At 39.8% G+C, this 27,673-nt stretch overlaps 1 protein-coding gene across 10 annotated transcripts in view; it reads right to left on the minus strand.

Moving 5' to 3' along the window:
* The window catches only part of ESR1 (estrogen receptor 1), a 308,851-nt gene that overhangs the window by 186,279 nt on the left and 94,899 nt on the right, over positions 1-27,673 (minus strand). For 2 of the 10 annotated variants that reach the window (XM_039851348.1, XM_039851347.1), the window contains exon 2: positions 23,533-24,051. In XM_039851348.1, the coding sequence (XP_039707282.1) occupies positions 23,533-23,981 (449 nt within the window). In that variant the 5' untranslated portion in view covers positions 23,982-24,051. Of the gene's footprint in view, positions 1-23,532; positions 24,052-24,298; positions 24,493-24,519; positions 24,766-24,826; positions 25,266-26,050; positions 26,244-27,673 lie in introns of those variants that run through there. The other 8 variants (XM_039851343.1, XM_039851351.1, XM_039851346.1 and 5 more) reach the window with 8 other exon arrangements.

The following is a 27,673-nucleotide window of genomic DNA, read 5'->3' on the forward strand; positions in this document are numbered from 1 at the left end:
TTCCCTATTTCATGAAGGGTTTCTCACCTTCTCAAGAGCCTATTCCTGACCTTTCTAAAGTAGTCTCCCTATCACTTTCCACCTTCTTAAACTGGTTTGTTTTTTCTTTATAGCGCTTACCACTACTCGAAATCGAACCACATTTTAATTTATTTTATTGTGTGTCTTCCCTACCAAAATGTAAGCTTCATTTCCCAGCACCCTGAAGAGAGCCGAGCATAGAAATAATGGTTGAATAAACAAGTGCATAAATAAATGATCGATGCAATGGATAAACATTTGGTTGTGCTGCGTTTAATTATCTGTCTTACCCCATACACCATAACCTCCACTATGGCAGGGACTGTGGCCGTCTTACTTAGCATAGTCTCCCAGCTCATGTCAGCACAGTCTGACAGAGTAAAGTGATTAGTAAATATTTGTCATCTGAATGACTGTACACACATGGTGTGGTGAGTCTTCTCGACAGCCTTCTCAACTCCATGCCTGTACATCCCTCATCACAAAACTGTCCTCCACACGACAGCAAGAGCAAGGTTCTACCATGCAAAACTAACCCCTATTTTCAACCCTCCATGTCTCCTCAACATTTATGATAAGGCTTCTTGATCTTCTTTGGATGGCAGACCACAGAAAAATACCTAATTTATAGATATGTAGATTTTGCTTAAAATCTTAGGGTATTCATAGGCTTCCTATGAATGGTCTTCTCAAAAGACTTCAGACTAGGACTCCCCGGCGTAAGGGAGGAATTCGGACTTTTTAGCTTAGCTACTGTGATCTGGCTGCTGTCTAACCTCCAGCTCTTTGCCTCCTTATAATGATTAATTTTATGTGTCACCCTTCCTGATCGAGCTAGTATATCCCTGGGCCTTTGCCCACAGTGTTTCCTGTCTTGACCAAAAGGCAAAAACCTCCTGAGTGAAAATACCCACTGTCAGTAGAAGCGGCCACTGACTTTCTCAACAGAATCAACACGTGTTCCTAGAACATCACATACAGAACATTCTGGAATCCTCATCATTATCATATGTGTTCACTGTGAGTCTCCAGGAAAGAAATCGGATTATGGTCATGTATTTTTTCCAGTTTCCAGCACAGTATTGACAAATAGGAAGTATTCAATTGTCATTTGTGAAACAAGTAAAATTATATGTTCCATATTGTATGTCTCGCTTTCTCAACTAGGACGTAAGCTTTTCAAGAGTACGGGAACTATATTCTAAGTATTTTTTATCATCCCCAAAGCACTTGATTTGGTACTTTGCACACTGAAAGTATCTAATAAATACTTACTGGATAAATTAATCAATAAAGAATGAAGAGTAACTTTGCAAGAGGCACAGCTGAATTACTGCAATAATAGAATGTTGCAACAAGATAATGAGAAGTCAAATGATGATGACCATGTGTGCCAATGTACAAATCAATCTGAATATATTTTCTCTCTCTGCTTCGAATATCAATATTTAAATGGGCATAAAGCTGGTTTTTGCCTATGACCAGAACTTACCTGTGGGTATTTCTACTCTCTATGCAACTTTGTATTTATATTTTAATGCAATCTTATTTATTTTCCATGGCAGTAAATAAATGTTCTTAAAAAGAATGGACAAATTGGCCTAAAATAGAATATAGAAAGAAAAAGTCCTGAATTTCATTTTTAGAATACTCAAATTAAATGATTCCTGGGCCAGTTTGAGGCAACCCCTTACACTATGCAATAGTTAGATTCTGGAGTTGGCAAGTTAAAAATTATTTTCTAAATAACAAAAATGGGTCTTTTCCACTCTTTTGGAAATTAAAGACTATAGCTCTTTTATACTGCTTATCTAAAAACTTTATCTCTTACCTCATATTATCTATTCAGTGGGTACAATTTTATTTGCATTTATTGTGTCTTCTTCTTAATAAACAGAAGCAGACCATGTTCTTCCCTAACAGGTTTAAAAGCAAACTTCCCAAAAGTGACGGGTGATATACGCAGTTCAATGCAGTGCCATGAAATTATCTAGAGAGATTTATAGCTGCTACTTCAGCTTCAGTCAAAGTTCAGACCACAACTCTGGATTTCTGGAAAACCTAGCATGACCCCTGGTGTCTTTAGATAAAAGGGACTGAAGGAATAGGCAAGCAAATTTTCACACTTAATTGACAGTTGTGGCAGGCACACTTTAAAGTGCTTTACGTGTAATTAATTTGTTAAACCCTCAAAACGACTCTTAATACTGCTATTATCACAGCAGTTGTTTTTAAAATGAGGTAATCAAGGTACGGAAAGGTTAGGTAACTTGCCAAAGTCACCCAATCAGGAAACTGTGGAGTGAGGACTCAGGAGGTGTGTCCCCAGAGCCCAGGCCCATAACAGAGAATAGAGTCCTAGAGAACTCCCCCAAAGGTATCACAAGCCAAGGGCAGAGTATGTCACGTCTAAGAACAAAGTCATTACCTCAAATTTCATCCCTAAACTCATTAATAGTAATCCCATCAGAAATGTCCCATAATAATTTATTACGAGGCCAATAATACTTTTTTGAAAGGAAAACACTAATTCAATTTCTAGTGCAAAGGCCGAGAATTCTGTTGACTTTCGGGAAAACGGTGTTAATGGAGCTGACAGTCACACAGGAGAATGGCTTGATGAAAGCTTGAAAATTTCCTAAAAATATGATTACAGAAGATATTTTAACTCACAGACAGAAAATAACGTGTCGCTAATGTTCACATACAAGGGTTCTGAAATTCTTTATGCACAAAGAACATTAGCATTCGACATTCAGAACTTAAGGCTCTCTGTAAAATGTCAAGAGGTTTTCCCATGCACTTAAGAAAACTATCTTCACCCCAAAATACAAGCAAGTGTTGATTTTCCACACTAATGGGAAACAAGAATAGCCTGGCGTACAGTTCCCTAAAAACCTCATGTAGTCAACATCTTTTGATCTTTCATCAGTTACTAAGGTGTAACCAAATGACCTGATTTGAGTTTCATCACTTCCTTGTCTCTACTCACACCAATTTCTTGCAAGCGCTAATGAACAGTGAGGATAAGAAGCTCGAAATGAGATGCAAGAAACCAAGCATACAGATGACACAAAAGAGGTAAGTCAAGAGAGCTGTGGTTTGACACCACACCTCTGTAAAACAAGTCTGATTTCTCACCTAATTTCCACAGAATATATGACACGATATTAAGAAAATAATTTGCTCATACGCAGACATGTTAAGAAGTGCATTCATTCAATCAACAGCTTTGCTTAAGCATCTACTTACTACCAGCCAGGCCGCGAGCATCCTAAGTCAAAGGACAGACACAAAAGGAGGGGTAGAAAGAGGAGGAGGGATAAAGAGAGAGCAAACAGAAGGAAGAGAACAAGGGTAGCTCTGTCCTAGGAAAAGAGATGACTCAAAGAAGAAGACTTGAGTCTTTGGGAAAAAGCATGCAGGCTGAACTCCAAATATCAAAAACAACCCTGTTCCAACCCTGGCCTCTGGTCTGCTTTTGAACGTGATCCATAAATCATTCAATTTATGATCCTAGTCAAGAGAGAAGGACAACATATCATCATATAAAAACTCCATATGAACATATCCAGATTTGCAAATGGAAATTTTTACTTACAGAAATTATTTGGGAGTCTGTATGTCATTAAGGATCACATTGCTGCAGATGTAATAAGCTTCAGGATAGAATGAGAGAGGCAGGGTACTATGGTAGGAAAGTTCTAGACTGAGTCAGAATTCCTGGGTTCTAGATGAAACACTGCCAATAACAACTGCATGGCTTAAGTAAGTCACCAAACTTTCTGGGTCTCGGTTTCTTTGTAAAATGAAAAGTCTCAACTATGTTTTCTAAATTCCTCTCTAGCTCTACAAATGTGTGACCATGATTCTGTCCTATACTTCTAAAACTAACAATAACATCTATGATCAGCTAGAATTTCTTCACAGCATCTCGTGAGTGCACAGCCCGTTTTTTAAAACTCTTTCCCAAGAGTAATAAAATGCATAGAAATGAGTTGAGAAGAAGAAAGAGGTAGCACCGCATTTACGTTTGCTCAGCACTCCCTGCCACGACTGATCAAAGATGACAAACATCTATGCTATCAGAGGGAGCCGTCAGTGATCGCTGTTGTATTTCTAACTGTTAAAATGACTTTCCCACAAAAACGCCGCTTCTCTAATGTGAGGGATGAGAAAATCTGAAGAAAGAAAGAACAACAAAAAAAAAAACTAGAGAGAAGGAAGACAAGAATTGTAGAGACAAGGAAAAGGGGGAGAGTACTTCTGTATATTTGACATTTCCTTAGTTCGCAGAGCTCTATCAACAATGATTGAGGCGGGGACCTAAATAGGAGAAAATATGGCTGCTATAGCAAAAGCGAAGGAAACATAATTCATCTCCTGTGGTTCTGCCAGGTGCCACGCATGGCTGGAAAGACTTTCAAAGCGAACGAGCAATTCTGGAGTAGGAGACAATCTGGATATGGTTTAACGTGGTCCTTCTGCACAGAACAACTTCTTCCACAGTAAGGTGACATTTTTAAACATAATCAGCCACCAGAAATGTTAACGCCTCTGGGCAAGTACTAAGGGCTCCGTTAGGTGTGAAAGTTAAATCCTCAGGATTAGACTTCTTTGCTGTTCCTATCCACTCTACAGGAAGCAAGCTCAAAGTGCCACCTATTCTTTCGCTGATGATACAACAAAGAAAATGTCTTGCTTACTTCTAAGAAGACATAGTAGATCACTCTGCAGTGTAGCAATGACAACATTTGCAGATCATGTCATCTGAAGCCACAAGAAATACGAGGGATACACCGATAGAGCCTCACACCATATGGATCTCCTGGTGGTAAGCTTTGGCATTCACACTCAGCTTCTCCACTCTGCTGCCTCCATACCTGTACCCGCATCTTCTCGCCCCCCACTCCCCACACACACACACACACACACTGCATTGCAATTACTGGCTACACATGTTAGAAAGTGGAATCCTTGTGAGCAAATCTATAAGAGACAGCCAATAAATCTTCTGACTTTATTTAAATTGAATTCAATTTAATAATTCAATTGAATTATATAGAACTCATCCCATGATAGTCCTTGAGATAATTAAAAATACCTTGAGAGGTTAATGAATCAGTCCTGATATGTGCCCAATTGCCTGTTCAAATTTCTCATAGACAGAAATAGGTAATAGAGCAAAAGAAAATTCGAGTTTGGATAAGTCACTTGCAGTTTGTCAGAATTTTCTAAATCACTATCTAAGAGACTTTAGAATAAGTTACTTAACATGTAAGTAACTCTATGCTACTTTTCCTAATTTGAAAATAGAAATAATAGTATTTTCTCTAGGTAGATGACTGGTGGCTTTGAATAATGTTTATGGAAAGAAACTAAAAATTCTGAAGCCAGATGTTAATGTTAACCTTTAAAACATATTAAACATATTTCAAGGTCATAGATAGAACAAACTTCCACCTCTGAAGTACCTATCAATTCAAATTGTTGATATTTAAAGAAATAATGTTAATTTTTTAAATATGATAATAATAATAGAATTGTGTTTTTAAAATTGTCTTCATCCTTTAGAAATATTTACAAATAAAATACCACTGTCAAAGCTGGGTGATGAGTACATGAAGGCTCATTATACTGTTCCATTTCCGTAAAGGTTTGAAAACTTTCACAATAAAAAGTCAGATCAGGTCATTTCTCTCTTCAAAACTCACTACTGGATCTCCAACCTGGTTGGAGTAGAAGCCAGAGTCCCAACAATGACCTACAAAGGTCCCCTCACTCTGACCCCTACAGTCCTCTGCATACTCCCTTCCAGCTTCTTACTCCTCCCCTGTCATTTTGGCCTCTCTCTTACACACTCCAGGTTCCCACCTCAGCGACTTTTCACTGAGGTCATGTTGGCCTGAAATAATTTTCCATGGTACCATGTCCTTCCCTACTTCAAGTCTTTGCTTAAATGTCACCTTAACAATGGAAACTTTACTGATTTGTCTTATTTGTTCATGGGTCTGTTCCCAGTGCCTAGAACAGTGCCTGCTGTGGAGTAGCTGGTCAATAAATATTTGTTGAATGAATGAATGAATGAATGGGCAAACTGGATCAACCATCAGTAAACCTAGGTGGAGCTTTTACAACATCAATAGAGTGGTCACTCAAAACCAGTCTGCCAAACAGTGATTGCAATTACTTCTTAGACCGATGGCCCAATGTGGTGCCCAGGAAGTCAGTAAAGTTTTCTAAAGCCTGAGTCTCAAGTAGCTGGGACTTTCTCCCGATATCAAGCTGAACCCACACTCCACCAAGCAGCTGGTCACCAACACCAACTACCTGACCAGTGTGATGGACACCTGAGCCTGCAGCCGTCTGCACCCACTAAAAGGCCGTGACACTCTTGAAGACTGAACCCAAGGATTACGCAGGTCAGCAAAGGCTCGCCCTGTTGCCTCACCACTGCGGTGGCCACTTATGGAGTCAAAACTACTGACCCCTCACACACACACCTGACTCAGAAGAAGGTCAGGACTTAGGGTTCAGGATCACAGCAAACTGTCCAGAATGGAGTTGCTCCAAAAATCTGCCCAGGATTGGTTCATTTGTACAATCAGATAAAGGTTGTACAAGCCACCATGGAAAACAGTCTGGAGGTTTCTCAAAAAATTAAAAATGGATATACCATTTGACCTAGCTATTGCACTTCTGGGTATTTACCCAAAGAAAACCAAAACGATAATTCATGAAGACCTATGCACCCCAATATTCATGGCAGCACAATTTACAATAGCCAAGATATGGAAGCAACCTAAATGCCTATCAGCAGATGATTAGATAAAGAAGTTATAGTTCATATATACAATAGAATATTACTCAGCCATTAAAAAAATGAAATTCTACCATTTGCAATGACATGGATGTACCTAGAGGTTATTATGCTGAGTGAAATAAGTCAGACAGAGAAAGATAAATACCATATGATTTCACTTATATGCAGAATCTAAGAAACAAAAAGAACGAACTAATCAAAAACAGAATCACAAATATAGAGGACAATCCGGTGAAGGCCAGAGGGGTGGGGGTGGGGGAGGTAGGAGAATGGCGTGAAGGGTTAAAGAAGTACAAATTACTAGTTGATAGATGGTCACAGGGATGGGGAGCACGGCACAGGGAATGCAGTCAGCAGTAATGTAATGGCCAGGTGGAGGGCCAGGGGAGAGAAGGAGAAATTAGGGGGATCATTTTGTGAACTATATAAATGTTCGACCAATTTACTGTATACTTGAAACTAATAAAATAAAATTTTTAAAAAAGGTTGTAAATTAGAGGAATGGCATTTAAGAGGAATTTTCAGATGATTTTTAAAATCATATGGAATCAATAAATACTGTGAAAGGAAAACAAACAAATGCGAATGGCTGCTCCGTTCCTCTTGGAAACGTGAGTGTCTCGGGCCTTTTGGCACAGGCTGGCGTGTTCTCGCCTCCGCCTCTGCACAGCAGCCTCTGGAGAGGCCTCTGGTTCCTAGACAGTGTCCTCTGATGGTTTTGTCTACGCAGCAGAATCAGAAGCAACCTGCAATCCCTGGAGATAAGGGCTCAGAGTCCCAGCCTCTACCTCACTTACTCTAACTTGGCCTTGATCAGAAGAAAATCAACGTTATCTATCTTTATTACTCCTATAAGTGGTATTTATAACTTTTTATATTTAACTCTGAAATACTCTTCCTGATTCTTCTGCTAGATTTCTGCAAAGTATACGCATGCTAGGAAGCCAAAAACAATCAACCAAACCAGTCTTCGAATCACTAACGCTCTGCTCCCCAGTGCTCTGCTCAAACCTGGCTTTCATCCAGTTGAAGTGAAATCACTCAGCTACCAGCCAGCGGCCTCCGCTGCCACCCGCTGCCACCCACTAAAGCAGTGTTTCCTAAGTGACAGAGAACCATGGAGAATAGTTCTAGCCTTGTTCCAACCCTTCTTCCTGGCTACCTTGGAGTATGAGGCTGGAAGTGCTTTAAAGGGTTAGGACTGAGTAAAAGGAAATATTTCCAAGGACTTGGGAATTCTCACTCACGCTCCATTCACTATGGTCTCCCCGAAAAGACTGGAGAGAATTTCCCCCCAGGAATCACTCGTGCGTAGTTATCTGGCCATTTCCTTATCTCACTGATTCCCAGGCACCTGTTTTTTCACATCTTGACTTCTTTACCATCCCCCTTGTAGCCACGCAGTGCAGATCCCCGGTGACACACCCCATCCCGACAAGCCCATCTGCAGCCATGCATCGAGGTGCCTCATGCAGCGTTCTGTCTCTCAAGCCATCATGGCCAAGCTCAAGTTCCCCTGCTATCAGTTCAGCCACCCCAACGTGCTGCAAACCGAGGAGATGGAGTAAGGCAGAGTGTAGATCAGTTTCATGCTTTGTCTAATAGGAGTTGTAGTTTTTCTTCTACATCTCTCGCACTTTAGAGAGCATTTAAAAGAATTATTTTTCTAAACTACTATTTCCTGAAATCCAATAATGTTGCAAAAAGTAAGAGAATTCCCTCAAAACAACCAAGAAAACTGTTATTTCTATAGTATTCACTATATTACTCCCTCACGAAAGTTACCTAATTATTAATTGTAAGATTGAGGTCTCTTTTTAATGAGATCCAACTCCTTCATTTTCTCCTCATTGTAATAATTTGCCTTGTATTTCAATTGCCTTATCTTTTCAAGGAATAGAATGAACATTTAGGTCATTCTGTATTTATTTTAAACCTAGATCCTTAATTGTGATCAATAATGATGACAAAAATAAGTGTGCAAATTCTACATCAGACTGCCCTCTTTCCTAGTAGAAAAAGACAAGCAGGCATCTGTGTACTAGCTAGAAGGATAACCTTAAAAGATAACCTTCAGGCTTCAAAAGTGAAACATAGTAAAAAAGAAAAAGAAAGAAAGAAGGAAAGAAGGAAGGAAGAAGAAAGAAAGAAAGAAAGAAAGAAAGAAGGAAGGAAGGAAGAAGGAAGAAGAAAGAAAGAAAGAAAGAAAAGAAAGAAAGAAAGAAAGAAAGAAAGAAAGAAAGAAAGAAAGAAAGAAAGAAAGAAAGAAAGAAAGAAAAGAGGAGAGATGAGAGAGAGAGAGAGAGAGAGGAAGGAAGGAAGGAAGGAAGGAAGGAAGGAAAGAAGGAAGGAAGCATGAGGCAACATGGCTAGGGCTGCCAGATTCAGCCAATAAAAATGCAAGATGCCTAGTTAATTGAATTTCAGATAAACAACAAATGTTTTTTATATAACGTTTTATATAATGTATTCGTATAATAACACACGGAACATAATTATACTAAAACATTCTTTGCTACTTATCTGGAATTCAAACTTACCTGGGCATCCTATATTCTACTTGGCAATCTGAAATACGGTGCTTTTCAAAGAAGGCAATAGAGATACAGGAGTCCAGCAGAAATTAGAGTTGAGCTCAGGACAGTGGGGAAGGTTAACCATCGCAGGCTTAACCATGTTTTTCTCATCAAGAGACAAAAGTCTGTTTGGAACAAAATTAGGCCATTTTGAAGGTGGGCCAAGGAGATATCACATTAAATTAATGTTCACCCATTTACTAAAATTACCCCAGAGTTTAAGAAACTAATGCACCTTCTGATTCACATAGCTTAGCCACAAAGAGCTCACTCACGGGGAAGTTCTATCTAGCACAGTACCATGAGGCACGTGGCTTTAATTGATCTTTCTCACTTTCTGTCCACCTGCAGTGTGGCTCTCTTTCGTGTAGATGCGATTAGAAAGTTTTAGCTTAAACTTTGAGAGGATTAAAACAATCATCTTCCAAGGAGAAATATTGACTTAGAAAAAGTTGCCACGGACCTAATCGTCAGGCCTGTGTTTAGCACCACCTGGCTGCAAGGAGTCACCACAATGCAAAATGCGGGGCGAAAGCCTCTCAAAATATCACTCTGATAGTTTCGTTCCCAGCTCCTTAGTGGAAATCATTTTGCTGAGCAGGTGTTGATATCATTTGCACAACCAGAAGAAAACATGTTTTGGTCCACAATTTTTCACGAAAAAGAAAAAAAGTGGGAAGGGCAAGCTCAGGAGCTCTATACTAACTTTTATCACCTCAAACTGCTTTCCTTTTACACTTATAAAAGTCAAAGAATGTTAATAAAAAGCATATTTAATTCCTATATGCTTTCTTTACAGTGTATGAATTATAAGATTATTGATATCTCCTTTTCACATATTTTAATTGACAATTTTAACAGTTCTTTAACTCATTAAAAAATTGAAAGTGGAAAAAAATACTATGGTTTTGTTTAATCATAAATTGTATAATTAAATATATATGATTTATATATATATGATTTATAATAAATTTCTACAGAGTAAATGGCGTCAAATCATCTAAGTGTAGTACAGTTATAGCCCATCAGCCATACTCTTCATTAACACATGTACCAGGAACATTAATTATACTTATGACATAGGGTCCCATCAATTGCTATTCTTATTAAACTTACATTTCCTTTCCTAGAACAATATTAAACTGCAAGGGGAAAATTTTAATAGTAAACAGTGCATAATCAACATTGGGTTTAGTAATTAGCCTCAAAGAAGACACACGTTTTTCAACATAGGGACCATGTGACGAAAAAATTTCTATGGGAACCTGGCTGCTGGATCAAGCATGGATTGAATTTTTTTTTTTATTTTTCTAACACCAAGGTGAAATACCTATTATGAAATAATGCAAGTTCCGTTTTCACAATGGCAATTGTGGAATAAATATAGCACCAAACTGCTTCAGAAATCTGAAAGGAGTAGGTATAAATCTCCAGAGAAATCTGGAAAGTAATTTCTTAGCTTTAAGCCCTGGAAACATAATAGGGATACAAGAAAGGAAATCTTCAGTCACAATGTAAGCAAGATATGCTTATTAGAACTGAGAGGAAATCATCTAAATGTAAGTAGTATAAGAAATAAGTTTCCACTAGATCCTTAAAACTGAAGTGGCAAACCAAGGTAAAAAAATTCTTACAGGGACTATATATCAGTTAAGCAGATGCCTTGTCTAAACAGGCATAGCCAGCATATTCACTTTAGCCATCAATATAATTTTGTAGCCATCAGCATCAGGCAGTCAGTCCTTCATTCCACTTTGCCTGAGCTCCCAGTCTACATGGTCGAACTACAACAATGAGTACAACATGGCTTCTACGTCCTCAGTGAACAGAGGCTGGTTATCCCCCTCCATTTGCTAAGTCTGACGTAGTGGGCTGGAGGCAGACATAGGTTCTAGTCCTGACTCTGCCTGCACTGGCTGGGAAACCTTGAGAAAGATACTTCATCTCTCTAGACTTCAATTGCTCCACTTAGAAAATATGGGGGTAGGAGCACATCATGCCTACGGTCTCTCCTAGATTTAAAACGCTGTGGTTTTACGATTTTATCTGTGTAAAGAGAGGAGTGGACCAAAGGAACACTATAATTCTGCCCAGATTTTAAATGCAGAGAAATTTTCACATGCAGAAAAATGCATAAGGTTGCTATCAGGGAGTCTTTGTAGAATTTTATTTAATGACTCCTTCTGATATTAGAAGGGAAAACATCCCCCTACTTAATGGAAAATTGTTTAAACGTGCTTTTAGCAAGCACCATAAAAATAGCCATTTCCCATAAAACTAAAAGAAGTAGCCTCAGGACTTAGTCTAAGATTAAATCATTGTCACAACTAAATATAAAGATATTATGAGGAATTAACACACCAACTGCCAAGTAAATCTGTCCGTGATGGAAGACATCCTGTCAACTTCTCTGCATAGTAGAGTAGGATAAAATCTGAGCTCCAGAGTCCAACTTCTAGATTTAGAATCCCCATTACCAGCTGTGTGACCTTGGGTAAGTCACTTCCCATCTCTAACTCTTAGTTTCTCCACCCATAAAATGAGAATATCAGTACCAGCCTCGTATGGTTGGTATAAGGATTCAATTAAATCATCATTTGAGGCTTTCGGCATGCTGCCTGGTGTAGTATGCTCAAAAAATACCAGCTGTTGGTATTATTAAAGTTATTTCTCGGATTCTTAACAAACTAACCTTATTTTGTTAATTCAGTAACTTGGCTCTATAAATTACTAAGCATTTATTCTATTCAAGGAACTAAGCTGAGCTGGAACTGTAGGGAGTACTAGGGAACAAGAATCAGCATCTCTTCACGGCCTTACCCACCCTTCTTTGCCTGGCCAAATCTTCCTTCCATGAAACCTTTTTGGACTTTGGCATCAATAGATGGGGGCCTCCATCCGGTTAGCTGTCCCTCCCCTGTGCCCCTAGTGGTCTTTTCTCTATCACAATTCTTATTCCACTGTTTTTCAGTGGTCTATACACTTGTCATGTCTCTCACTAGGCTACAGTGACTTTGATAGATGAAGTGTCCAATCTCTGTACCCACTATAGATGTCAGTACATGATTCAATAGAGCTTGCTGAGTGAGTGAATATATTCATTCATTGACAAAACCTATTAAATTACACTAATCTACCCATAACCATAATGAAAGACATTCTACAGTAATTTCCGAAATAGAAGTACCAACAAAGGGAGCTATATGTGTACAATGAACACTGAAAGAATGCCAAGTAGAAAAGCCACCTGGTAAAAGGTGGCATTTGAGCTGAACCTTTGACTTCTGAGTGGAATCAACTCAACAGAGATGGGACAAAGAGGAAGAAACAGTACATATTAGAGATGGAGGTGACTATGAAGAATAGAAGTGGGAAAGTACCATTTAAATATGGTTTTGAACCAGATCTTCATGGAGTGACAGGGGTAGGTCAGTTGGAATCAAATTACAAAGGCTTTGAATGTCACGCTTTGGGACATGCATGAGTTCTGTGACTCGTGAGAAGCCACTGAGACTTCTTTAAGAAGGAGAGAAAGGACCAGCTCAAGTATGTACTTTGGTATATCAAGTATGCTCTGGTAGCAAATGGAAAAATTAACTAGAGTTTAAAAGCTCAAAAACTGAAGACCCAGTAAGGAACCTATTACAGTCATAATAGAGAGCTGGCCATGAGTAGAGAAAGGAGAGAATGACATGCAAGATACTGGAGAAGAAATTTCTTGTCTGTGTTTTTAAGAAGTACTGGAAAATGACTGGTACTGCATCTCTGTGAACTACACTTGTTCAACACAAAAATGCTAGGGCCTGTGAATGCTTCTACAAATCACTTGATAATTTCCCTAGAAGTTTCCTAGTGTTAAACACAGATTTCTTAGAAGAGGGTCGGACTCCCTATAGAAAAGCGACTGTGGTTTCCTCAATCACAATCACGGAGCATCAAAAATAAAGAACAAAGAACCGGTGAGCCCTGAGCCAGTGGTTTGACAGGCCCTCATTGCACGAGGCCTGAAACCTGGATATCCAGTCATGTGGGACCTGCAGGAGACCCCCGTTCACTTCTTACCTTAGGAGTTGAAATTTATACATGTTTCTAAGACTTCAAAGATGCTTTTAGCTGCCTCTTCTGGGCAGAGTCACATGAGGAAAAGATCAGCCTTAAGAATTGAACAATGTGGGAAAGCCTCACCGAACCATGCCCTGGGCCTAACATGCCCTAGGTGGTGGAGGGCCAGAATGTCTGCTTTCCTTATCAATAAATGAGCCTTCTAAAATGTAAAAGGATGGGGCGGGCATTAAAAATAGCACGCATTCGATTTGCGGAAAGTATTCTGCATACTTGGTGACAGCAAGGAGCACGTGAGGAATGCTTATATTAAGTCCTCCACTTCAAAAACTTCAAGGCACTTTCCAAACACACAACTGGAAAATCTATGCAATCAACCAATTTACTGATATTTAGGATTTTAAGGTTGTATTAACAATACTAGAGTTTGGTGCGTGGCAACTACCTGAAAAACTAAAAGAAAGAGCATCTTACTGGGGAAGAGAGGAAGTTCAAGAGCTTCGATTACTTTCGATTACCTAAACATGGAACAAAAATCTAAATCATGCAGGCTAATCAGCATAGATGTATATTTACATATCTATGTTTTAGGTTGTGTCCAAATTTCATCTTCGTATCCTATGGCAAAGTCTGCAGCCTCATATTCTTTCATTTTGCTTTCTTTGTATCAAGCCAATATCCAATGTAACTGCCTTCCTCAAATCTTATTTTGGTAAGATAAGGAATAGAAATTAATGTTACTGTCATCTTGCTCCTTGGCACTCATTTGATCCTTTGCTTCCGATACCCAAGTGGCCCAATGAAACGAAGACTTGGAAATTGGGTAGCCCTGGGTTTGAACACTCTTCCTCAGGGTTAGAGCAAAACCCTGAGCACCGTTAGGATCTCTCCCAACCACACAACCCCATCTTTACAAATGAGATACATAGTTGTAGGGAGATTAAATGTGATCACATTTAGAGAAATGCTGTCAGACTGTAAATTAGTAGACTACACAGGAGAAAAGCCCAAGGAGTTTTCAGTTTTGTTTTGTTTTTCTAAATGGCTTATTCCCACTTCAACCCCAGAGCAATTATCAGAACCACTAACATGTGGCCCAGGTCTCAAGAGTTTTTTAATCATCTAGATAATTCTGAAATTATCCTTGATTCTAATGTGCAGCCAGGGTTGAAAATCCACTTTTGTAGACATTCTGTAAATGTTAGCTTCTGCCTCTCTTTTTTTTTACCAGTTCCTTTTTCCTAAATCACACAGAAATTTCCTCCTCGTCTTGCTCTCAGTCCATCATAGCTTCTTCAGAAGCTGCTTTCCTCAGTTTCAACTACTTCCCTCCCCGGGATTGCTTCAGTCCAGTTACTTAATGCCCCTCACTCACGTCATTGATTGATTTCTATTTCTTCCTTTGGAGTTGACTACAGTTGCCCTGTTTTGTTTTTCTCATACAGTACTCAGCATATATTAAGCATTCCGAAAAATTCTAGCCTCTTGGTTTCTTTAGGAAAAGTTTAACTTCTAATCACAAAAGAGTATTAAAGTTGGTCCTTTGAAGACAAAATAAGCAAATATAGGGACATTATGAGCATTCCAGACTCAAAAAGCTCTCACGGTCACCTTCTTCAGTGTGGAGTTGCCAATTTCTGTCTGAAGAAGTAATAAAAAAGAAATAATGGCTTGCTATGTCCTGGGCATGTTTTAAGCCTTTGATGCCTATGAAATTCTTTAACACACACAAAAACCGAAAGACATAAATCCTGTTTTGATTGGCATTTCACAGATGAATAAGCTGAGGCACATGAGCCAGAGGTCACAACTAGGCAGGATTCAACCAGAAACATAAGCTGCCTGGCTCCCCAACCTGTGCCTTAGTCATTCTATTATATAAACCAATTCTCATTATTGGTCATGATTATGTTCTATAAAGTAGCCATGAACACAGAATCAGTGAACACTGAACCATCTCCCTTAGGTGGAAATACAGGGTTAGGTTCTCATGAGCCTCTGGTCATAATATTTTCTTCAGCTAATCAATACATAGCCTTGCTGTGTGTGTGTGTCTCTGTTTAAAGACATTTTATTTAACATACGTCGTTGATTCATTAACATTGATTCATGGCCAACAGCACCATAACTCACGCCTGAGCAAAGTCTGTCTGACACATGTATTTTCTCAGTAAGACCGTCCATCACAGCCTTCTTGTTCTTAGGAACACTAGACAGCATTTCGGTACTACCCTCGGGGTCATTTTTAAACAGCAAAATTACCAACAAAAGCACGAGATGCAAAAAAGAAAAAAAAAAGTGGCACTAAATAGACCTCGAACAGGACACTTGTTTAGAGTAAGAGAGATGAAATAAGAAGGCAGAGCATCGCCTCGTTTGACCTCAGCTGGAAATGTGCATGTCGATGACTCAGATTTTTCACCATTCTGTCCATGTCTGTGAGTGACCGAGAAAGTGTCATGAGTATTGATCTGGAGGTTATAAATAAATTTTAGAAAGTAGGCAAATTCGTAAATACAGAATCCAGAAATGATGGGGATGGACTGGACTTGGAATGCCCCGTGAAGTTCTTCTTTATCCTTTTATTTCTAAGAGGGGGGATTCACAAACCCCCTACATTCTTCCAATCACATCTAAAGACACATCCTAAACGGGATTTCTTATAGACAAGAGACCTTAGCAGATCAGTATAACTGGTGCTTCCTGCCCACTACTACCAGCCATTCATTCAACTAACCAGCATCTCAGGACTGTTACGTGCCAGGCACTTTGCTGAGGGCTGAGAGAAATACAGTATCGATAGTTATAATCTCTCTTTAGACCAGCGCTCAGGATCCCTCCTATGAGAAATCAGATGGGCTTCTGACGATCCTACAAGTTTTTTCAGATAACTAAAGAAAAATAAGTTTTCAATGTAACTAAATTGCCTCTTGTACTATAATTAGAATATACATCCTTTCTCTCTGAATCGATTGAAATATTCCAGCAGAAATAAATACAACCATTTGTAAGTTCTTCAAAAAACAGACTCAGAAGTCAAAGTTTAGCATATGGGACCCTTAAGGACCCTTAAAATCAATTTCTGACAATGCTGCATTGTGAAAGTTTTACCAAAAAAAAAAATTTTAAATACCTTCATGATATAAGTAAAATGAATCATAGACACAGCTATAACATTTCAAAAATGAGTGCTCTTGTTAACAGAGCGGGAAATCACAGTCAGCTTTAAGTGTCTTGTGCCAGTCCACATGGATCCAGACGTCCTGGAACCTGGTCCACCAGGAGACAACAGCGAAGATGGCACTTCTGTCATCTCTGTGGCAAGTGCATATGCAGAAGCATGAAGCCCTGGGATTTCACCCACTCACGTAATAAGATTTCCTGGCTGCTCTTTGCTAACACTGATATATGAATTGCTTGGAATACAAAAAAAAAAAATGTATTTTATTTAATGTGTGCCATTGATGAGCTACACAATTTGGAACAAGGTAGCAAAATGAATGAATAAATGGGGCTGTCTGAGCACTCCACTAAGGGAAAATTTCTTTCAGATTTTGATTAAGCTTCTATCCTTAGAATCAAGGAAAAGAATCATTTTGAAACTTTTATTGTAATTAATGCCACTCTGAAATATTAAGGCATATTCTTACATTACTGGCTAGGCAGGGACTCTGTTGAGCCCTGTTTCAAATTTTATTAAAAAAAGAAAAAGAAAAAGAAAAGAAAAAAAGAAAAGAAAAGAAAAAACAGGTCAATAAAGAAATGAACCAGAAAAGTCGGAAGGAAAAATCTGGGAATACACAGATGGAGTGACTAAAACAGAAAAGAAAAAAGGAAGCTTAGTAGGGGGAAAGAGGCCAAAAAGAGTTTGAAGGGGGGGAAAAAATTGAAAATAAAGCAAAGAAACAAAAAGTATAAGAACGGATAATTTTTTTTAAATCATAAGAGGAAGTATGTCCATGCAAAAAAATTACTATTTCTAACACTATTTAGTTGCAGGAAACTAAAAGAGGCTTCTCTTTTACTTTCAGAGTCTTAGAAGAAATCCCAAGCCTTTATGTCAGAAGAGTGAGTTGAGTTGCCAAGAAAACTGCCCAGGAAGTCATATCTGGCACACACACACACGTCGGCTGCTGGGGCCCTACGCGCCACTGTTTAGGAACAGGCAGAATGAGGCGAGCTGGAGGATGCAGGCTGGGATGCAACCAGGGAGCAGGCGGCCCTTGGACCAGACAGCTCTGCCGCTTCCAAGCTACAGGTGAGAATCTTAACATTAAACAGCAGAGGCCCCTCACTCCTCTTAGGGTTGACTGAATTTGAGGAACTTTCAAAAAGAAGAAACTATAAGAGTTTATTGAGGCCTGCTCTATAGATATCTAGTCCTGGACATTTCTTAATTAACTTATTAACTTTAATTAGTTATTAACTTTTATTGAACTTTATGTGAACTATAGTTTTCTCAAAAGTAATTCACAGGAGCTCCAGAAAGTAGAAAATTACAAGACAAAGCAGCCTACTATCTCATTAAAAGCGACACATTTGATTAAAATAGAAGATGATATGTAAGCGAAGAAAGGACACAATTTATTCCTTTAAAAAGTTCAGAGGAAAAACAAAACAAAAAAAATCCAGGCTTGCTTGGATTTTTTTTTCAATTTTCTGTGTAGCAATTATCGTGACTTATTAGATTTATAGTCTTAAATCATTAATAATATTATTGAAATTTTTGACTTTTTCCTTAGCTTATAGCTTCACAAAAATTAGCAAAGTACATTAAAAGGATTTGATTTCTGTCCAGGATAAACTTCTCCAATTACATAATAGGCACCCAGAATTAGGAACTACCCCAACTGACACCAGCACTTCATTGCCGCCACAGTCATCATCCCCATCATCATTATCATCATCGTCGTCGTCATCATCCTCGCCACCACCACCATTGTCACGGATTCCACCGTCACATCACCGTTTCATTTGTAAGTGTCAGTCACACCCTTTCTTATTTGGCCTAGCTTCTTGAAATTATTCCTTTATTACATAAAATTTTGTCGGTTGGGACAAAAATAGTTGTCTTTCCATATTTCATATTTTTAAGAGGGTCGAAACATATCATCGAAACCGTTGTCTATTAGTGCGAAACTTCTCCCATAATTCCTACTAATATTCTTCAAGGTACAGAACTCAGCAATTGTGGTTTCTTCCCTCACAAGATTGAGAATATCATCAAGGTGCTTCCCTTCACCTCCCGCCTGCTTAAGTCCTCAGACTTCAGAGGACAGTATGAGGGTACGTTTTAGGGATGGAGTAGCAGACAGCTCAGACACACTTTTTTTTTTTTTTAATCACATCATCCATCAATTCATTGGCAGAGTTTAACATATAAAATAAAACTACTCACTAACTTTGATGGAATGTCTCCTCTCTGTGAAATCCTTTACACTTTCACTTTGATTGCTTTGTATTCAAGAAGGGGATTTAGGGGTTTTATACAGTATCATTCTCTGGAGTATGCATCTTGGTTCTGCATACTTGTGGCTAATCTGTGTTTTCCTTTCTTCAATAAGCAAACTGAGACTTGGAATTCAATTAAATGACTTGTTCGCCTCTATCCATTCAACGTATCCCGGGCGAAAGAATATATTTAGCATACTGCTCCTCTCTCCTGTGTTCTCCTAAAGTGGCATTAAAAATAATACTGAAGTCACAGGGTGGTGTTAGACGTATTATTTTTGTGCTGAGTATGCATTTTAGAAAACATATAATTAAAATTCATATATTTCCTTGTGTAAAACTATTTCACATAATCAGGGTATTGACTTTTTAAAAATCTATCTATAAGATAAATATTTTTTACCATAAAACATGCTGCAAACAAATATTGCAGATGGTGATAAAGATTTTATTTAAATTTGACCTCCAAAAAAAAATAATTTCACATTATCATCAATCTGTATTTGTAATGAAAGTCCTGATCACTTAAATCTATTCCTCCCTATAGTTTTTTAGCTTACAAAATCACCAGAACAAATATTAACGTGTGAATAAAATGATAAAATAGTGAATGCACGCATAGTTTACATACCACTTTCATATATACTATCTGACTTGACAAAATTACTGTCTCATCATTAACAGAAAGTTCAACATCTTTTATGGTTTTTTCTGATACCTATTGCACCTGCCTTTATCTATATCTTGCCTGTCTTTTATAGCCTTGAAACAATCAGAAACCAAAATGCCGAACCTGAATATTCCCAAAATATGAATGTCATATCCTAAATACATTCACAAAAATAATCCTGGGACCCAAATTAACTGACTGTGAGAAAGGAGATTAGAATAAGTGCCAATTATCCTTCAGGGGCTTTCTACCAAACAGGTACAAGCCACATGGAGCAGGTGAAAATGAAGTGGAAGCTGAAGATGTGATTCCATTTTCAACCTAAAATACACTCATCCTCCAGGCCACATGTGGCTCCTTGAACTATTCTTAGACCAACACAAAGTGTCAGGTAAACAGTGACAATTTAACTGAATGAAAAAAGTAAGAACAGAAAGAGAGCTAAAATATCACCAAAATACAAGGAAAGAAATATTGGAGATTTGAAAATTAGCTGTTAGAATCTCTCCCTAGAGATGAGCCTTGTTTGAGGCTAAAACAAATAGTTTTAAATGATCATCAGTAGACAAACTAGTTATTCAAAACAATGCATACAGCCAGTATAATAGTATACAAATTACTAGAGCATTGACTTTGATGCAAAGGGTTTTTATATTTGTCAAGTAATTTGGAGAAGTAGGCAATATTTAGCCTTTAAGAATATTGTGTAATAAAACTGAAATAAGCGTAAAGCATTAAAAAACTTATATGAATTTTAAAAATCATGGTGGATACAATTAAATTTCATCTTTAGTTTATTCAACCTGCCTAAGTTGATTCAACTCTAAAAAGGAACCCAAGATAAGATAACTTTTAGTTGCCTTCATCATGAAATTTTAGGTCAGACACAACCTGCAAAGTCACAGCTTGCTTATTTATAATTTTATTCCCTCTTAATAATGATTGGTTGGGACGTGTGATAATCTTTCTCATATTATTACACGCCCAGGGAAGTTTTACCTGTTACATTTTTTCATACGTAGATATGACTGCATATTGTGGCCAATACAAGTAACCACAGCATCTTAATGCTGCTAAATTATGTGAACTGAACATAAATTCTCTGAACATCCCAGTGAGGCATTCAGGAGGACAAGCCACATGACAACATCATTTTAAAAATGGAAAAGTTAAGATTCAGAAATAATAAAGCTTAATCTAACTGACCTAAAGATGCCAGCTAATTTATGGGGAGAAATAAAATTAAGACGATCAAAATAGTTTTTTGGTTTACGCAAATGAAACAACCAGGCACTTACCTGATATTTTGTTTTCTACTAAACATAACATTTTAAGCCAATAGTTTTCAATTCTTTTTGACCTCAACCCACAGTAGGAAATACGTTTTATATCACAGCCCGCACACACAAGCATTTATAATTTAAAACAATTTTTCAGGAAACAAAAGCCACCCTACTAAATATTATGTGCTCTGATATTTTCTGTTATATTCTTTTCTATTTTATTCTTTTTTAAAAATGTTCTAGACTCACTGATCTGATTTCATATCCTCTGGGCCATAAAAAAGCAGTTTGAAAACACTACTTTTGGCCCCCAAAACTTTTAATAACTACTAAAGAAAACTAAGGTTTTCTAAAAGAGTCTAATCAATTTTTTCTTTTTTTTCTTTTTTTCTTTTTTTTTTTTTATCCAGAGTTATTCAAACAAGAAAGCTGAAAGGGACAAAAATATATACTAAATAACATTTAATAATAATATTAAGTAAACATTTGCAGAGATCCTTCACTTCCTTCCTGGGTAATAAGAGGCAGAATTCAAACAAAAGAAGAAGGATGTTACAGGAAATAACCCACAAAGAAAAAATCATTATAAAGCTGAATTTCCACAAAGAAATGTGTGAATTTTTTACTTTCTAAAAAAGTTCCGTGTTATTTTTGTATCATTCTAAAAGTACTTGAATATCATCTAATGCAAAAAGTTTAAGACGGGGCACATTACAGTGGTATTATTTGCCACTGGGATGATGAACGATTTTGAATAAAATGTGGTCCCCTTTTCTTTGACCATGTTCACTTTGTAATTATTAGCAAGGCAGTAAATAATCCACCGAGGAGCAGTCTCATTAGTGCCCATTGAAATTCAGTGGCATTAATTTGCAATAAAAGAACTGAAAATTAATGGGGAAAAAAATAGTTTCTGAGTCCATCATAAGGTTATGGAATTCACACTGTACCAGCGCCATCCTTCACATCAAGGAGTTTAAGATGCATGTGAATTAGATGTAATCGCTATATTTTGTTCTAACGTTATTTAAAGTGAGATTTAAAAAAATTCTTTTTCTATTTTTATTTTAACCCTGAATTTAAAACAAGTGAAATGAATTTGAAATATGCTTTTTAAAGTTTTGTTCTTTTTCAAGTTTTTATAGTTTTGTTCGTTGTCCTTTAAGTAATATCTCATCTTGGACCTGTTTGGCCGTGGGATGCTCTAACCTCCTTTGAGTGGGCTGAAGGATATCGAACAAGTTCAGATCTGCCTTTCAGTATCCTGTGGGGTCAACCTGCACTTTCCCCGTTTCTTCTGCTATAAATCTCTGGAAATAAAACACAGAATAGAAAAAACGATCCACAGCTTGCAATACAGATGGGTCTGGGTGAGGGCGGAGGCTCCTCTGATATCGGTGAACAGTCAGGCAGTGCCTAACTCCGCACTGAGCCACGTGGGCTCCCTGAGGCCTCCCAAATCCACTCCAGGGCATCCCTCTCCAGTGTGTGCCTAGAGCACAGGTATTCGCCAGAAACACTTGCTTAAGCCCTCCCCAAGTCCATCAAGAGGAAAAGAGAGAAACTATCCAAGGGAAAATGAGAGGGAGGAGGGAGGAAGAAAGTATAATCTCTACTAACGGAAAAAATAAGGACACAAAACATTTGCCACTTAAGTCACAAAAGCGTTCCAGTGTGTCCTGAACTGTCGACGCTTCTTCCACAGCAACTGAAAGGCGCAGAGAAACTGAACCCCGTCCCTATCCCCATGCGACCCCTGGGGCATTTTCTGCCTAGTGGGCCAGAAATATTTAGCTGCCAGGAGGGTGTTTCAAAACCCTCATGCTTCGATATGGCATGTTTTAAACTCACAGGACACCTATAAATTTTCAGCTGTCATAAGTCATATGCCAGCAACCTGCTCCAACACGGACCCAGCCAGGTCTCAGAAATCAGAAACTTAAGACTCATCAACTCTCTGAGGAGTGCAGTTCAATAAAGCTCTGAACCTGGGCTGGGCAGGAGGAAGGTGTGAGCTCAGAATCGCTTCCCAAAAACTCATCATCATCATCATCATCATCATCCATAGCATGCATTTTTCGAATCTGAAATTCTAGATGGAAGGAGATTCTGAGTACATTAAAACAAAAATTTTAAATAATAATAACAACAACAGTAATAATAATTAGAACTGCGCTCCTCAACCGCAAACACCTCAGCCTTAAATACCGAGGTGGGACATTTACTAGGGACTCAAAGTGTCTTGTGTTTATTTGCTTTAGGGTGTCCCCCCCCACACACACACACACAAGTAAATGCTGTTTTGTAAGGTTTGCCAACACTTGTTTAGTTAGGAAGCCCACGAGGTTTCAGATCTGCCTCTCAGGCAGACAGTCAGAGGGTAGAGAATAAAAAAAAAAAATTTTTTTTTAAGCTACCAAGCTAGAGAATTTGACTCTCCAGCGCAAGATCCACAAATAACCCCTGGGCCCGGCTGCGTGCTGGCCCTCAGGTCTCCTGTCCAGAGGCTCCCGCCATCGGCTGCGCAGTGCCAGACTCACAGCCTGCGGCCCCCCTTTCCTCCCCTCTCCGCCCCCCACTCGCTCGCTCTTGCCCGCCAGGCGCGCGGCAGCCACCCGGACGTGGCGCAGCGGGCAGCGCAGGTACCTGTAGAAGGCGGGAGGGCCAGCCTCGCGCACCGCATAGCCGTTCGGCTCGTTCTCCAGGTAATAGGGCACCTGCTGGCCATGGGGGTGCAGGAAGGGCGAGAGCTGCGGTGGCTGGTGCAGCAGCACCAGCGAGCTCGGCGACACACTGTTGAGCGGCGGGAAGCCCCCCAGGCCATTGGCGCTGAACGCCGCTTCGGACCCTGGGCCGTAGGCGAGGCCGGACTGGCCGTAAACGGGCGCGGAGGCGACGGCCGCGGCATTGAAGTCATACGCGGCGCCCTCTGGGTAGTCGTAGACAGCGGGCTTGCTGCTGTCCACGTACACCTCGCCCAGGGGCCTCTCCAGGGGGATCTTGAGTTGCGGGTGGGTCAGCGGCTCCAGCTCATTCCCTTGGATCTGGTGCAGCAGAGCCATCCCGGACGCTTTGGTGTGAGGGGTCATGTTCATGGTCAGCGGACTCGAGCGAAGTGCAAACCGTCTTCCCGCATGGCAGATGGCTCAGCAGCCCATCGGCCACCTGAAAGAAGAACACAGCCCGCGGTTAGAGGCGGCGCAGCACACGTGCAGCCACGACTCGAGCAGTGGCCCTGTCGCGGGTGCCGGCGCGTCGGTCGCCTGGAGCCGGTCGGCGGGACTCGAGCAAGTGCAGCCCGGCGCGAGCGCGCTCCACCAACTTCCCCGACCCCGGCTCTCCAACTTTAAGTACGGGTCTCCAGGACTCATGTGCACTACGAAGGTGCTGGAAGCCGGCCAAAGACTGTTACCTTGCGCTGGCATTGGCTTAAACATCACTCCAGGCGCAACCCGTTTTGGAGCGATCCCAGAGAGCAGCTTCCCTGAACTTTACTTTACTTGCCGCTGCTGCATGGAGGCTGAATTTCACTGCAGGAGGGGGTGAGGGCGCAGAGGGAACTCCTAAAGGTGGCCCAGGGACGACGCGGTTTAAAATGAACTCGGAAGACTGATCCAGGGGCGAGTTTTCTACCGTGCTGCCTTATGTAGCCGGTGCCAGGCTCCAGGCTATCTCTGTTTGTGTCTCTCACTGCTTGATGCACTCTTCTCGTTGGCTGGACCATGTAGTGTGTACATAGAATGACCCTGGGGAGGACCACTCTGTAACTGAGATATGCGGATAGAATGGGGTGTGCGCTTGCATATGCAGCTAAGTACAGACAACTCTATTTAGCCGCTGCAGCGACAGACCGCTGGGCGGCATCTGGGGGGCGGGGCGGAGATTCAAGGTGCTCACATAGGAAGAGCTGTACTTTGCAATTCGGGGAATGTTGCCGGACCTGAGTTTCCTTTTGCAAAACTCTTCCAAAGTGGTCTTTTCCTGTCACGATCTTCTGCGATTCTCCCAGCCCGACTTGTATGTTTGGGTTGGACCACAGCACTGTATTTGCTTCCATTAAGGAATTCTCATGTGAATGATGATTCATAAAAACCTCTGGGTAGGCGCACATAGGTGTTCATGCCTTCCACAGGTTATGCAACTAAAACTTTAGAAAACTGAATGTGAAATGTGACCTTTTCATACAAAAGTAACCTCGGGTCATTAACCACATCTTTGGCAATTATGTTACACTGTTGGTCTAACCAACAAATTTTAAAAATGCAATGATACATTTCTGTTCTTTAATTCTACAATTGGACCTTCTCCGCTCACATGGGGTAGGATATGCAGGATCAAATATCCAGATGAAAAACAGAAAAAAGTTTTGAACTGAATTCAAAGCTAAGCACACACACCATATATAATGTATGTGTATATGTATGTGTATGTACCAACGATATGGTAGTATATTGTGTGTTGTGTACCCATAATCTTGGATAGTTTATACTTTTTAATAAACTTCCTTTGCCCAGCCTAATAGACTCTGATATGAAAATCTGATACAACCATTAATACTTTGATTTAATTACTATCCCAAACACGCAACAGAGTACCTAACAAAATGTTTGTGGCATACATAAATAAATGCCAATGTTGCTGTTACTAATGGTAACATTTTTGGATATTTTTATACTAATAAATGAACATTTTACCTAATTGTTATGAGACAGACCATTTGGGGACAACATGCAGATGTAGCTGATTTTATATGAAGCCAAAACTGAACTTATCATCAATAACTATAGATTGTAAGCAAAAAAAGGGTTAAAACCACATTAGGTGAATCACGGATATATCTCTTTATGGCCAGCAACCATTACTTTCCAAAGCAATTTCTTTGCAGATGATTTCGTTTCCGTAAATCACACTTTCAATTTTCAAATGTCTTTTTTTAAACACATGCAAAAGCACTTCATAGAGCTCTTAAAAATCTGAACCTGCTAAATTACGTATAAATTACACAAAGAATGCTACAAGTCCTGAAAGCAAAAGGAGATACACACAAAAACCCATGAAAACAGCAAATCTTCATCTCCTTTCTAGGACACAGACGCTGGCCAGAAAGGTAAGTTGCTTTCTCAAAATGCTAAAGCTACAAAGAGAGAAATCAAAACAATCCTACCCTGCTGGATCAAGAGCATCTTTCCAGAAAGGTTCCATGGGCTCGTGGAAGTCAAGAGCTGAAACAGTGAGAATGAAGGGATGTGCTTGCATGTGCGTGTGGCTCCGTGTGTGAGCGAGGCTGAGCATGTGTGGATGTGTTTGTGTGTGGAATGGCAGGGATTCGGGAAGCAGCCAGTAGGCAGGGCACTTGGCAGCCCCTCCCGGCAGACACGGCAGCTGGGCTGCTGCACAGAGCTGGATGAATGGCAGTGGGGAGTGAGGAGAAGCTTGCTGTCTGCTCTTGGAGAACAGGGTAGCACAGCCAGAATCAGCATTCTTGGGGGAAAGCAAAACTCCAGTCCCCTTTGCTCCTTATCATTGGAACCCAGAAAGTGACCCATGCTTTCTGCTGCCATCCTAAGCAAGAGAGAAAACAGGCTTGCTTTAAATCATAGGCTTATGGCTAAAATAGAATGCCAATCAAAAGTGTATGGATATCAAGTTTTAAAAATGTGACATACGCGGTTTTTCCTGAAGAATATAATTTAACAATAAAAGTCTTTTGGGATACACTTGGACCAAATGCCTTGCTGGCCCCAGCCCCGGGTCTCTGAACAGACACACTATTGCCATGCCTCCGATTGCACCAGGAAACCAGACTTTGGAATAAATGTTTTGGCATTCTAGGGATGTGTTTCCAGCTGAAATGTAATACTCCTCCACCTCGTTAACCAAACCCACAAACCTTTCCACAAATAGCTCAGTTGACTGTTTACTGTAAACATATGAAAAATATGTATATATATGTATATATATTATTAAAAGCTGGGGTATGAAGATAAGACAAAAGTGGCTACCTTTGTCTTAAACTGATTTTAGGCTTTCTGATTGTACTGCCATTGATCATGGGGAGGGGGCCCCTTGTTTCGCGGCGATGCCCACCTGCATCTACCTGATCCTCAACTTTTCTCTTGACTTTGGTACTGACACCCAACAATAAGGCGTCCCCAGTGTGCCCTCACCCAGGGTCCCAGGACACATGACTCCAGGCAGAGGCTTTGTTGCCAGACATTAGTCATTGCCTTGGGTATTAAATGACTAATCACAATGCCAGGAGTGGCCGGTCTCTGGCCCCAGGACCCTATGCAGTTACTGAGAGATTTATGAGTGGCTCTTGAGACCAGTACAAAGAAAAGTAAAAAGTTAAATTTAAAAAGTTACAAAAATGTTAATGATGTCATATTGCAAACATATATTTTATGCTGTGAAAAACCCAAAATATTTATTGCAATAGTGGAGCACAGAAGATCTCCCTCCACGATCAGCAATAATGACAAATGTTGGGGGAGAGGAGGAAGACAATTACTCTTTGTAGGTGACAGTGGGAATCTTAACTTCTCCTTTAGGTCAGTAACAGCCGCCCATGCACTAGACCAGTCCAAAATAATAATGTGCAAGGAAGGGAGGAGGTACTCACCTGTGAGTACCATCTTCTCATGACCCTTCACCCAGATCATACTTCCCCAGAGGAGGGAAGGGGAAGGAAGAAGGAAGGGAAAGGAAGGAAAGCAAAGGGGGAGGAAAGAGAGAAGAAAAAGAAGGAAGAAAGAAAGAATCTCCAAATATTCTCCTTGAACATTAA

Source organism: Pteropus medius, unplaced genomic scaffold (genome assembly GCF_902729225.1).
Source record: "Pteropus medius unplaced genomic scaffold, Ma_sr-lr_union100, whole genome shotgun sequence".
Taxonomy (NCBI): Eukaryota; Metazoa; Chordata; class Mammalia; order Chiroptera; family Pteropodidae; genus Pteropus; species Pteropus medius.